The sequence below is a fragment of the Cygnus atratus genome, chromosome 12, assembly GCF_013377495.2.
Source record: "Cygnus atratus isolate AKBS03 ecotype Queensland, Australia chromosome 12, CAtr_DNAZoo_HiC_assembly, whole genome shotgun sequence".
Lineage (NCBI taxonomy): Eukaryota > Metazoa > Chordata > Aves > Anseriformes > Anatidae > Cygnus > Cygnus atratus.
Window position 1 is genome coordinate 3,665,518 of NC_066373.1, and position 14,047 is coordinate 3,679,564.

The following is a 14,047-nucleotide window of genomic DNA, read 5'->3' on the forward strand; positions in this document are numbered from 1 at the left end:
ATAGTTAGACAAGAGAGGTCATGAAATTACTATGCATTTGTGAAGATCATAGAGACGCTGACAAATAGACTTAGCATAAGGTCAGTTAGACTAGAATCTCTAGCCCTGTATTTCCAGTCAAGAAAATACATCATAAAGACAGAGATACAATATGAAATGCAACCTTTAGGGAAAAAAAAAAAAAAAAAAAAAAAAAAAAAAAGACTTCCGAAGTGTCAAAGAAAAGAAGAAAAAACTAACTTGAATTCGAAAATTTTGCTTTTATTTATTCTGTATGTTTACCCTTTCTCCTTAGGCATCAGTTGGAAATTCATTAATTCTGATAGAAACCAAACAATTGCAGCAGACTTTCTAGTAAGTGCTTATGTAGTCCAGGGAGGGAGCTTTACCAGGAATGGAATTTTGTCCTCGTGGTACATATTGTGTTTACAGAGTTCGTGGGAAAGAGATTAAAATAATTTATTATAAGAATTTTTACTCCCACATATATGCCAATAAACCTGAGAATCACATTTTCAACACATCTGAAGCACCCAATGAAAGCTACACAGTTAACTTTCTTAACATATTTCGCCACCGTGTGGACAAATAAGCTTCAAGCAGTTTCGATTAACTGCTGAATTTGTGCTCACATTACATGAATTTCCTATTCACTTCCTCAGGTTTGACTTGCTATGTCTTGATCCTGCTGACACAACCTGGTTACCTTATGTGGCTCTAGTGACGACCAAGGCAAACCAGAATCAGTAGGTATTTATTCATCCATGACCATCTTGGAATGCTGCTCAATGTGTTTTTAACTCCAAACTGGCAACAAGAATACACTACATGTTTTTATAAAGCTTTGCATACCACAAAAATTTAAGAAAACTGGGTATTTGGGGAAGTTAATGTTATCAGAATTTTTACTTGGTACAAAAGAATACAAAAAATGGGAGCTCTGCCATGAGTGTTATACATTATTTTCTTGCTTTGGTATGTTATAAAGGAACTGTTGAAAAGACACGGATCAAACTGTCATTTCAAGCCACAGGCCAAAGCTGCTAACCTGTCCTACAGAGTCTGGTTGCAGGAACACAACCATTACTACATTTGGGGGAATATGCATGTGCACATCTTCCCCTTGGCTGGAAGGAGGCTTCATGTCGAGGTCTGGCTGCAAACAAACTACAGCTAGACAAACCGTGGGTGAGGCATCTCTATTGAGAACGTAAAGCCCTCAATGTATTTCTTACAGGAACCAAACCCAGTGACTGCAAGGACAAGGGGAATGCTGCTGAAGTAACATAACTGAGGTGGAAAGAAACAGTTATTGATCTGAAAAAAGTGAGTTTGGGGACCAGTATTGCAACCATTTAGATTTTTTTTCTCAAGTATTCCTGCCTCATAGTGAAGGGTGGCCGATGCTCAAGTGCTGTCCCTGCCACCTGCCTTTTCTTCTCAGCCCCAGTATGGCCTTTACTTTCCAGCCTGGTGTGATTTTGGCAGCCATGAGATAAGAGTTTGACCTATTCACTGAGAATTTTTTTATATTTTCCCCCCAATGCCATGGCAATTTGCCTGACTGTATACCCTGAAAATGACCTGACAAGGCACCTTCGCCTTCTCTGAGAAGCACTGCCCTGGGCAATCAGTCTTCCCCAGTCACAACACACAAACCTCTGAGTTTTCACCACTCTTTCCCCCTCTACTCAGCCCTGGTGAGCCCCCACTTGGAGTACTGCATACAGCACAAGGATGTGGAGCTGTTAGAGCGGGTCGGAGCATCTCTCCCATGAAGAAACGCTGAGAGAGCTGGGCCTGTTCAGCCTACAGAACAGACGACTCAGGGGTGACCTCATTGCAACCTTTCAGTACTTGAAAGAGACTTATAAAAAAGATGGAGAACTACTCTTTGCTCAATCAGATATTGACAGTACGAGGGGGAATGGTTTTAAAAGAAAAGAGGGGAGATTTAGAGGTTGGAAGTAAATTTTTCACTCAGAGGGTGGTGAGGCACTGGAACATGTTGCCCAGAGAGGTTGTGGATGCCCCATCCCTGGATGTGTTCACAACGAGGTTAGATGAGACCCTGACCAACCTGATCTAGTGGGTGGCATCCCTGCCTATGGCAAGGGGGGTTGGAACTGGGTGATCTTTGAGGTCCCTTCCAACCTAGGCCATTCTATGATTGTTTTTGGGCTGCACTTTAGGGCCGAACTGCCTGTGAAGCTGTGAGCCGAGAGCTCCCCGTCAGTGGGGAGAGCCCCTTAACCGGGGGGAACCCCTTAACCGGGGGGAGCCCCCGGTCAGCGGGGAGAGCTCTTCTCCACACCGGCCCCAGTCTCAAGGGCTCCCAAACAGCCATTCCAGGCTTTCCAGAGCGGTTTCCGCCACCTCCCACCTCCCTCTTTCTCGCTCCGCGACGAGCAACCCCGGTCCCGCCCCGCCACCGCCTCAGGGGCGGTGCCGCCCGGCGCCATTCCCCCGCCGCGCTCCGCTCCGCTCCGCCCCGCCCCGGCAGCCTGCAGGCGCCGGGGGGCGCAGGTTGTCGGGTACCGGGGGCAGGGGATGTAAAGGTCGGGGGGCTTCTCCTGGAGGGGGCGGAGAGGGGTCTGGGTCCCGCAGTGAGGCCGCGGCTTAGGGCGCCCTGCGGGTAAGGGGAGAGGGGGGCTGGCGGCTCCGGGGCTGGGGGCTGTCGCCTCCCGCTCCCTCCGGCTTCGGCCCCCGAGGTGGGATGGGGGCCGTTTCTGGGGGTTTGCAGATCTGGTGGGGAAGGACGGGCTCGGCTTTGGGGAAATAATAAAGCTAGAAAATTGCAAATCTCCAAGGCTTGTGCCTGGCTCCCTGCTAGGAACTCCCTGCCTTGGGTCTCCCCCTTCCCAAGAGCGGTGCCCTCCCTGCATGGAGCCCCGCTCCTCAGTTCCCTGCTGATAGTGACCATGTCCTCACGGCTTTTTCTTCCAGGTTACTGCCATTTCCATTAACCTTTTGGCGTTTATCCCGCGATCGACATCTTCCTTGCAGGAAGCAAGGCTTTTGGGCCTGTAACACTCAGTTAAGGTAAATAAGCCCAACCCAGACTCGGACGTACAGCTGCTTATCAGTCAATGTCACGTTGGATTAGGCTAAACAAAGAGCTTCTGATGTTTCTGAAGGGCTTTTTTATGGCCTTGCCTAGAAAATGAGGTTTGTGTGGAAGTGGTAATCCTGAACCCAAAGTGATGTGCCAGAAGTAATGCAGAGTTTGTGGAAAGGAAAACACGAAAGGGCAGATTATACAGTTTCTCCCCGTTTGGGTAGATGGGAAGGCCGTTTGCAACAGTGTCTGTCACGGAACCTGGGATTTCAGGCCCCTGTGGCACTGTTAGGTCTGTGCCATGCTGCTCCAGGGAGAAACCTGGTGCATGTGGCCTTGACAGCGTGTTAAAAAAAACATGCATTAAATTAGTAATGCAGGTGAATCCTGAGACAGTGGGAGAAACCACAGGTGTGCGTTAAAGGTATTAAAAGATTAAAAAAAACAGACAAAAAAAAACTACAATTCTTTGGATACCAGCTCCCAACAATTTATTGAATTCATATGAAGCTGTGTGTTAGGTTTCGAGTCTTCCTCCTAAATGTTTTAGTTACTCTGTATTTCTTAGCAGCTTTTTGACTGATTGCCGAATTGAGTCTGTAGAAACACGTGATCTTCAGAGTGATGCTGTTTTAGTGCCATATATTATTGGCAGACCTAGCTTCAGTCTGTTAATGCATTAGAAATGTAGCATAATCTGTCATAAATAATCCATAATTAGGGTATACCCTTCATGTTACTGATGTATTCCAGCTGACAGACTCGTGGTCACTTTGTACAAGCTGATTTAATCATTAAATCATACTGGTTTTTCCATTTGATAAGACCTGAATGACGTTTGAATTGGTAGACAGGGTGGTCTTAGCAGAGAGATGTGCTTTTTAAAGCACAGTTACTGCTCACACACATTATTCTTCAAGTTTATGTAGTTTCGATATTCACGGAGACTTAAAAGTAGTTCTGATAGTTTCCTAGCAAGCTAGTAATTTGCCCCTCTTTTACAACTTGCACTGGTATATCAGGCTGTTTGGTGCGTCTTTTGCGACCATTGTAATAGCCTTCAGTATTTGCATTTTTTTTCCATTTCCCTTTGCTTCAGGTTGGAAAGATGGGAAATGCAGAAAGCAATGCCTATCGGAACCACCTTTCCAGATTTCTTCCTGAGGAGCAGTCTGACATTGATGGAGTATTCGATACCTTATCGGGATCAAGTGGCTCATCAGCAGCAAAAAATGGAAAAGCTACAAAGAAAACTGTGACTCTGGGAGCGCTACAGGCAAGAAAATATGTTATTCTTGATATATCTGAAATGCAGTGTACTGAACATAATTCTAGAAAGGCATTAAAGATGTGGCAATAATTACTTCCAAAGGATTGTTTGCCTTAATAATTACTGTTTTGAGGTAGAATGGATATTTAATATTTTTTTACAGTTTAGCATCAGTAATGACTATTGAGTTTGTATTTCTCTCTTAAATTGCACTGTTGGATCAATTTTCAGCTTTCTTGATTCCGAAGTAACTCGGGAAGTATGAAAATACTTTTACAGAGCCCAGAAAAGTGGGAAGACTGTTCTTCCCCTGGGATTTGAATGCATGTGATTACTTACAGGTTTTCTCAAGATGCTGTCAAAAGCTCAGTTTGTATTTGGTTAGATCTTTCTCCCTCAATTGCATCACTGTCTCTGATGTTTCCACTTGCATCAAAAAGTGAGAATTCAATTTTACTTGATTAAGCTGCAGCTCCCTATTTTATCTAATTAACCTATATTATAGTCTCTGATCAACTTTGCATTCATTTTCTAATCAAGAAAGAAAAGGAGTGATTTGTTATAATACTTCATAACTTCACTTAGACAGGAATCAAGTGTCAAATGCATGTAGTATTGAAGTTCATTTCTACTTATGCTATGCAGTTAATGGAATCAAATTAGAACTCCATGGCAGAGGCAGGATATTTTAAGGTATTTGGCAATGTGTCTGCATATAGACCAGCTTCAGCCTTATTACAGCCAGGCTGTTTATCAGCTATCAGCAGTTTGAAAGCAATGATGCTGCCCAGTCTTTCAATCCTAATACCTCCAAAACCACGGTCCTTGGTTTTTGTTACTTATCTGGGACGTGGAAGAGTTCTCTTTTTAGCTTTGCCTTTATCTCAGTGTGATGTTTGATGAGCCTTTGTCTTTTCCTTTCCTGCCTTTTTGTTTGCTAACTTAAATTAAAATCTTTTGAGGACTGCATGTAGGTGTCTACCTAATTCCTCTGCAGAGGGACTATTGCAATGGCAAGCCTGCATTGTTGGCAGCTGTGCTTATGCCTTAGGTGGACTGCTGTGTGGCAGATTTGATCTAGCAATAATCTGACAACATTCACTGGGCCCCAACAACAAACTCATGTATTCTGCGTAGCCTTTACTAGAAGGAAGCTGCATGGCTTCTGGACCAGAGCAGGGTGCACCGCATAGCTTGGAAAGCAGACAGCAAGCATCTCTAGATACTTTCTTGAAGCCATTTACAACAAGGGTCCTAACCTATCAGAGATCTGCGTTTGTTAGAGGTTTTCTAAAGCTTCTCTTTTTACAGTCCACCCACCTGAATCTACTCACTGGAATAATTATAAGCATAACAAAATAGTGCAGCAAAGTGGTGGGTGGGAGGGGGTACAGAGTAGGTAGGAAATACTGCAGCGTGAAGTAAAAAGCCCTTCAGTGTAGGGCGTTTTTAACGATGTTTCCTGCTGCTTGCTTACTTCAGACTCATGTAGCGCTTTCAGAAAGCCCCTTGAAGACAGCTGTACCCCCTGTGACCGTCCCTCCCTCAATATGAACCACGCTAATGTGTCAGACTGCAGCCGTGAATGCTGCTGCTGCTGAAATCAATGGGACTTTTACCGCTGACGTCAACAGGAGCAGGGTAGAGCTCAGCACGTTGGATCTCACCCTGTATGCGCAGCAACAGCCATTAACATCAAACAGGAACGTTCCTGGTGGCTTCGATAGGAGTGGTATTGAGCCAGCAATAGATTGGTAATAGCAGCTCCACCGAATTGATCCGGAGTGCTTTTACGCAGGTCTGTTGATTTCGGTGTAGTCCCCACTGGGCTATGGCTCTGCGTGTGAGCGTCAAGTCGTGTGTTCAGCGTGTTAGGCACAATGAAGACACTGTGTAATCATATCCTAGCGTATGGATGTATTTTAGATGATTTATTTTTAAACCCTGTAATTAACTTGAACGCTGTGAATGTTTCTTGAAAGCAGAGTCAGATCTTTCTGCAGTGTTGTGATGTATGATGGTGTACACAAGTTAGCCTTCAATTCAAAGGGCCAGTCGTGCAACTTAAATGAACAATCCCTGTGATTTCAACATCAGGGATGCCTTATAAAACTCAGGTGATCTCAGTTCTGTTTCAGGCTTCTCCTGGATGTTGCTATGCAAGGGAAATTTTCTACAATTGTTCCTACACATGCATTTAGGGTTAAATACTTTGCCTGCATTTTCACGAGGCCAAAACTGAAGCTATGTGAAAAACTTTACTTGCCCTTTGCTTTCAAGTGTCTGTGAGTTCCACTATCAAAAGCAGAATTATAATTTTAAACATCGGACTAGCAGAGTTGTAAACCTTTACAACAGAGGTGCCATGTACAAATCATTTGCTAGTATCCTGCTGATAGCTTATAGTGCAGATTTTTGTTTGTACGTTTTTAAAGTCCATAGCATTTGTAGAATAATTGTGTCAATTTAAATAACTAAATTGAATTGGAAAGGATATGCTATAAAAATAGAGATTTTTATTTCTCTTGGAAAACCAGTACTTTGACAAAAGTTTGTTTCTTTTAGTAGATACTTGGTACAGAATCCTTCATTCATAGCAGTGTATCTCAGCACACGCTAGCTGAATTATATTAGTTATTCTTCATTTTAAAAATATGTTATTTGCTACTTTTCTACTTGTAGGCGTATATGCGAGAACCATTACCAGAGCAAATGACTGTTCGGTTGTACAATGGGATGAAAAGTATTGACCTGACTGGGAAATCGTCTGAGCTGAGCGAACAGATTGCTAAGGAGCAGTTTGTAATTTTTATGTCAAACCTCTTAAAAGGGAATGCAGATGAGAAGATTACCATAATAATGAGAATGATCTCCACGACAGAAGGTCCTGTGAAGGGCAAGCAAATCCAAGAGGTACACCGAGAGGTTAAATGTGTGTTTTGGGGGGCAGTAAAAGAGCAGAGACTAGGGTAGGTAATCTGAAGGTAAACCTTAGAGCAGAAGATGATTCGGAACAGGGATTCCTGACTTTTGTGTTTTTTTTTTTTTTTTTTTTTTTCTCTCTCTGCCAATGACTTGCTGAACTTGGATGAACAGTGTAGGCTAGAGCCAGCAAAACCTGTGGTGTGGCTGGTGCTTCTGGGAACTGAGCAAAGCGCTTTCCAGAGCCTTAGCCACAGGATAGATGTATGGATTAAGTAGCTCACTAGGTGGAAGGGTGGGATCTCAGAAAACTGTAACTCACTAGTGGCTCCTACCACTGTAAATTTTCATCCCTTCTTCCTTTGGTCTTTGTGATGTATTTTACAGAAGTGATTTGTGAGGTAACATTTACTAAATGTCTTGGAAAAGGATCCTTTTCAGGACCTACGAGACTGACAAAGCACTTCTGCTATTTCTGACTCTTCATGAGAAGAGATGTTTCTGTCGTTGGAATTACAGCACCAGTACTACTTGCCTTTGTTCTCTGAAAGTCTGTGAAAGTCTTTGGCAGTTTTATTTAAGAAATGACAAAATGGTGATGTTTTAATCTTCCAAGTTCACAGAGGATCTGATCATGTCTGTGGTCCATGTACTGAGCTACAGGAAGGAATTGAAAGGTTGGAATTTGGAGAACACGAGGGATTCTGCAGGTGGAATAAAGGCTCTGGCTTCTCAGCTGCTGTCAGAATTGAAGCTTGCAGGTAAGCAGCACTGATGTATTGTATTCCAGAATGGCAGAGGGCTTGCATAATCGCCAAAAGAACTTTGTTCTTTGGGTCATATTTTCTTTGAGTTTAAATGATGAGACCTGTCAAGTGGACATGCAAAACTTTATCATGGAACATGTCTGTTTTAGAAATACCTGACTTGCAGGTGACAACTGTTTTGATGCATCTGCAGATGTTTATGATGGTGTGTGCTTTTGGAAAGCCTAGATTTACCTTTGTACTGTTGTAATTATAGATATGGCTGTTTTGCAAAAAATATCGCATGTTGTAACCATGAGTCCACATTTCTTAATCATGACAGCTCAGTGAATGGGTGTCACAGTCCAGTGTTTCTCAGCTCTGTGCATGCATCTCTTTAATGTAGCTGACAATTTACTATCTCCATCGCCTTTTGTTTGTGTTTTCATGCCTAAATAATGGAGTATCTTTTTTGCACTTAAATCAACTGATTATTTTCCTGAAAGAAGGTACAGGCTGGGAGGCTTACTGCTGTTCCATGTATCTTGTTATTTAGATGGGGCAAAACCTGTGGGTCCTCAGCTAATGGAGATGAATTTTGATCAAAGTGTCATTGAGGATTGGGTGTACCGAGTTCCACACATCTCAACTTTTCTCAGTGTTGTTATCAGGCAAGGCCTCCATGTTCTGCACTCTCTCCCAGACCAAACCAAAGAAATAGTCAACTTGGTTCCAGGCTGCAAAGGCATCAAAGGAAGAGGACTTGTCAGTCTCTTTGACATCCCATCCATCATATACATCAACTCCCATTTGCCAGCAGAGCTACAGCACAAGTGGCGGCTTTTGTTTTCTTCCAGACTTCACGGAGAAAGCTTTTCACAGCTTTGTGGGCATATAGTGAACAAAGGTCCCTGCATAGTGATCTTAAGGGACTTAGATGGCTATATCTTTGGTGGGTTTGCATCTCACTCCTGGGAAGTGAAACCACAGTTTCAAGGTAAAACTCACTTTTCTTTTTCTGTTAATATCTCAGGGTTCTGGTAAACATTGCGTGTTCTGTGCAGGTACAAGAATCCTGTCTGCTTAATGGATGCTGTCATTTTACTTCCATAACACACAGTATTTCCATGGCTTCAAGTGTGTTTTCCTGCGGCAAAACTATACTCATTTTGGAAGCATGTATAAAACATACCAAGTTACTTTGCCCTTGTGCTTGGTCAGGCATGTTGCTGATGAATGTTTATAGTTTGTCTGTCATTTGATAAGACTTAAAATTGCAGGACTTATTGATCATGGTTTCCTTTTCAGTGAAAGCTATCAACTCCTGTAGCTCCATAGGTGAAAGTGAAGTGAAAAATGAATGAAATACAGTATAAACAAGGAAGTACAGTTTAAATAACATGTCCAGCAGATGGCAATGTTTGTCCAGCAGATGGCAACGGCAGCTGAGCCTGCCATTACCATTTGCACACTAGCTCTCTCTACCTTTGTTTCCCTTTAAAAATCCAACAGCGAAAAGTTCCGCAGTACAGAACAAACATTTTATTCCTTTGAAAACTCAGGAGGGGGGAGAGGGGCTTCTTGTAACTCTATGGAAATAACTTTTCTTTCTGGAAATACATCTTTCTGGGAAAAAAAAAAAGATGGACTTCGGATAATCTAGCCTTCTGGGAATCCTTGCTTTTGATACATTAAAAAACTCAATTGCTATACTTAAGTAATATATGATAATTACCACCCCCCTCAGTTAATACACTATTACATTGGTTACACAACATTTTCCTTCTGTTTTTTCCTGACAGAATAACACATGCAGTGCTATTCTACACGCCACAGGCTTTCTGAGTACAAAACTGGGCATAATGAAAGCCGTACTCTAAATTCATTGACCCCAAACTGATCTGTATATCTGTACAGTCAGAACTAAGGGTGTCTGCACTCATACCAGTTTGTACGGGTCCAGCAGTCGGCCAGTTTTAGATGACACGGTGCAAGCCTGTGATAGGTGTACCCTTGCTTAGTAATGTAATGTACTAGTCATGCCTCTGACCGCCCTTGGTCACAGCCACATAATCCCATTGATTTCTGTGACCCTGCACAGAGTTAACTGACAGTAAACAATAGGTCTGGATCTTGATTAGACATAGATATTGGCTTTCTGAGATTGCAGCTGCTGTCTTTCATTTATTCAGCTGCATTTCTTCAATACCTTTTTCCTATCCTATTTGTTAGCAAGTTACTGTCTGGCCACTTGTCTGACCTCACATGCTTTTCTGTTTGCAGGTGACAACAGATGCTTTCTGTTCTCTGTTTCCCCCTCTCTCGCTGTATATACATACACAGGATACAACGACCACTACATGTATTTGAACCATAGCCAACAAACAATGCCAAATGGACTAGTAAGTACTAAGAAATGACAATTTGGAAATTGGATTAATGGCTGATGTTTGCAAATGTTTTTTTTTTTTTTTCTCTTGTTACATCTTTCAGCAGATTTGTTTCACTTGTTTTTTTCTCTGAGGATGTTTTCATCCTTTCTCTATGCTATTTGTCTCACAGTTTTACCAGGAGGATTTTTATTTATTTATTTTTTTAGCATTAAGCATCAGTGTAATGTGTGAACTATGGATAATGATGGAGAACTGCTTACGGTACTAATAGAGTTCTTACTTTTTTTTTGTAGTTGATACGTATTCTGAAGTACCAAATCAACTAAGATAGAATTTATTCATGTCTGGTCTAAGTAGGTGGGCTTTATGCAGGTTAGGGTTATGAAGATTATGGGAACACATTTATTTTACCAAGTTTGATGATCACACACGCCCTTCTAGGAGTCCTTGATTCCTGTTTTCTGGAAGAAAACAGTGCTTGATTCCTGTTTTTCTGGCAGCGTGTATCCACATCATTGAAGCAGCATAAGCTGGCTGATCTAAGTAATAGAAGAGCCTTCTACTGGCTGTTCTCAATGCCACAGCAACTGCTTTTTAAATTACTGAAGACTGAGAAAGCCCAAGAGAATTAGAGTATGAGAGTTCTAGGTAGGCTGCTGCTGTTGTGTGATTCCAGTGGCAGAAGCTCCCTTTACTCAAGCCCATGAATGAGCTCTCCAGATGCAGATTTTCTACAAAACAACAGCACACCATCTATTTTGAGCAGTGCTTTACAGATTCGTTGTGCTATGTGCCTGTAATTTTGCGAATTGTAGCAGTCTGAAGTAAATTTGCTCTGCAGAAAACAACATCGAATTATGTTATCCATTTCTGTGGATGCTTTTCTAAACAGAAAACAGGCAGCTAAACCCAACGCTTCTGCCCTGTTTAAAATGGAACTGTCAGTCAATAAATGAAAGCCAGGGAGCTAAATTTCTGGCGCCAGATTCAGTATCTGCAAGCAGTTCAGCTGTGACTCTGTAAAACGTACAGGGAAGGCAGTAACACTCAAGTAAACTCTGGTTTGTCTGTGGGAATATTGGATTTGTGTACAGTAGCTGAGGTTCACTCAGAATATGCTTTTTCACCTACCCACAGAAGTATGGCATAGATACTAAAACTGGCAATTTATACTCTAGGTTTCATAACTTGTCCTCTGTATTGTACATGTGTAGCAAGTGTTTAGTGTGCTGCTTTGGTTCACAGGGTATGGGTGGACAACACGATTACTTCGGCCTCTGGATAGACAGTGACTACGGGAAAGGACACAGTAAAGCCAAACCTCGATGTACCACCTACAATAGCCCTCAGCTGTCAGCTAAAGAGAATTTTACACTGGATGCCCTGGAAGTTTGGGCAGTGGGAGACTTGCCTGAAAGTACAGAGGTTGGTGAACAAAACTAAAACGTGTGAAACTGATTCCTGATTGGCATGGGAGATGCGAAGGAAAAACTTACAGTTTTGGTTTTCTCATAAGCACTTTCTCGTTACCATAATGAATAATGTTTTCTTTAACTCACTTTGAGGTGCAGTATATTTTGTAGCAAGAAAATTGTAAAACGGGAGCGGAATTTTTGAGAATTCCAACATGAAAAAATATCAGGAGCCATGAGGTGATTGAAGAGCAATACTTTACTCTCAATTTCAACATGCCTTTCTGATATCGAGGAATGGTCTCAAGGAGGAACCTCCTTGGAGGGGTTCAGTAAAACCCAGTATTTGTAAAACAGAAACAAAGCACTAGAAGCGGGTAAATAAAGTCTAATCCGTAGCTCAGGAAGAGAACTGAGAGAGCCAAAATATTTCTTTATCAGTAAGTTGTAATTTATTGTTGTTTTACAACAGATTAGCCGTTTATAATCCTTGCAGCTCCAATCCCAGCACTTCCTTATCTGACGGAAGACTGATAAAAACACGGCAAGACCTGCATTTAAACAGCTGATACTCTATATAGAACAGTAATATTTGAAGTGCCTAGGAAACCTGGTTTCAGCAAGGATACAAAGAACTTTTTGCTTAAATAGTTTGTGACTAGATTATTGTTGGTCTTTCTGCACCTGGTTTATGCCTGGGAATGAGTAGGAGACCTTCCTGTCTCCTCTGTCTCTGCAATTTAACTTATTAAACTGTCTGCTTTGCACAGTTGCTTGTTTTCTTTGTTTTTAATCTTTATTTCTTTTCATACTAAATTAATGTACTCTGTCTGTTCACTGGATACACAGCTCTAAGTAGAAACAGAACAAATTGTTTACAGGAACTGTTAAATTGTACTCGAATCTCCTTTTTTTAAAAAAAGCTGACATCTACACTTGAAATTGTGGTCAGGTTAACTGGTATGTTCTGGCTGACTTGTAACCTGAACATACGTGAAACAATTCACTGTCCTCTTAGGAAAATTTTATGACTGTTTTGTGTATCTGCAGCAATTAAAGACACTGGATGTATCCCAGTGAATCTTAAATGTCTTACATGGAAAGCATGCATCCGTCATTGTGACGAGCTTGCAAAACCACATTACTTGTGGATTGTTGAGTATGTCTCCTTCTTTTAGGCTAATACTGATTCATTCATAATGACATTGTGAATTGACTTTATTTTATTTTGTTTTACAGACAAAAGGTAAGAAGAGTATCTTGGATGTGGATCCCGAGGCCCAGGCATTATTAGAAATGACGGGAAAAAGTCGGCAGAGCGAAGGTTTACGAGAACCCATTGAGGATGACGAAGATAGCTAAAAGATTCACAGTAACATGAAACCCACTTTTTTTTTTGCTCCTGAATTTTCATGTTCTTTGGACAGGATGTTCTTCCTCTTTCGTTATTTTTCCTTACATTTACCTAATTATCTGGGACTAAGCATAAGTCTCGTACTTATGTAACATTTAGGTCCAGTACAATATCCTGCCTGAAGGGTTTAGCCTGGGGAAGCCAGAAAAATTAACTAGGTATTTAAAAGATATCTAATGACTAAGTTCTAGCTGAATGTGAACTTACTAGCATTTCTGATAGATCCTGCCTGCATATAGAGTTTAAAAACCAAAGAATAGCTTATTGACAGTACTGCTTATTGACTTGGAGAATTAATGTGTATTTACATAAAGACTAGCTAATACTTTGATTAAGGCTCTTAACACCTCGACTACACGTATTTATTTGCATGCAATGAAATTAGGTGGTGAAGCTTGCAAATTGTAATTGTATCTTACATCGGCAAACAATAGAATAGTCCTCATGATTCCATACGAAGAATGCTGTTAATTTGCATTGCTGCAATTTAAGCAGTGAATCGCAGTTTTTTCTAAGTCAGATTTTAAGCAAGTGACTCTATGGGCTGTAAGGTGCAGGATGCTAAGTATACGGCATAGAGTTTTATGGTAATACACTACAGTTAAGTAAGGCTCACTTAATATGTTTCTGGAGAAATTTGCCTATTGTTTTTTAAACTTAGGAGAACAAAGCCATTGGAGTCACTGAGACATATTTATTCTAAGAATGGGCCAACCCTGTGCTCCCAGAACAAACATACCTCAAGCAGAAATTCTCAAGGGGAGGTGCCTTCTTTAGTAGATTTGCTTGAGACTGGAGAAAAAGATGAGGCTGTAAAAAGGATTAAGGAAGA

General features: G+C 41.5%; 1 protein-coding gene across 4 annotated transcripts; it reads left to right on the plus strand.

The window, feature by feature from the left end:
- Nucleotides 1–2,417: 2,417 nt before the first annotated feature.
- MEAK7 (MTOR associated protein, eak-7 homolog) lies at nucleotides 2,418–13,555 on the plus strand. Of its 4 annotated transcripts, none has more exons than XM_035543489.2 (9): nucleotides 2,418–2,526; nucleotides 2,947–3,042; nucleotides 4,158–4,334; nucleotides 7,011–7,241; nucleotides 7,867–8,011; nucleotides 8,553–8,993; nucleotides 10,280–10,398; nucleotides 11,635–11,814; nucleotides 13,041–13,555. In XM_035543489.2, exons 3-9 carry the CDS (start codon nucleotides 4,167–4,169, stop codon nucleotides 13,161–13,163), a joined length of 1,407 nt encoding a protein of 468 aa, XP_035399382.1. In that variant the 5' UTR covers nucleotides 2,418–2,526; nucleotides 2,947–3,042; nucleotides 4,158–4,166; the 3' UTR covers nucleotides 13,164–13,555. The 4 variants fall into 4 exon arrangements, with proteins under 4 accessions (XP_035399382.1, XP_035399381.1, XP_035399380.1 ...); XM_035543488.2 differs by having other exon boundaries at nucleotides 2,428–2,635; XM_035543487.2 differs by having other exon boundaries at nucleotides 2,431–2,558.
- The last annotated feature ends 492 nt before the right edge of the window (nucleotides 13,556–14,047 follow it).

What these genes read in the sequence shown, in the direction of transcription:
- MEAK7 (XM_035543489.2), top strand. Translation starts at nt 4,167, where the DNA reads ATGGGAAATGCAGAAAGCAATGCCTATCGGAACCACCTTTCCAGATTT. An exon ending in AGTGAAACCACAGTTTCAAG is followed by an intron (nt 8,994 to 10,279) that starts GTAAAACTCACT and finishes TTCTGTTTGCAG; the next exon opens with GTGACAACAGATGCTTTCTG. An exon ending in ACTTGCCTGAAAGTACAGAG is followed by an intron (nt 11,815 to 13,040) that starts GTTGGTGAACAA and finishes TTTGTTTTACAG; the next exon opens with ACAAAAGGTAAGAAGAGTAT.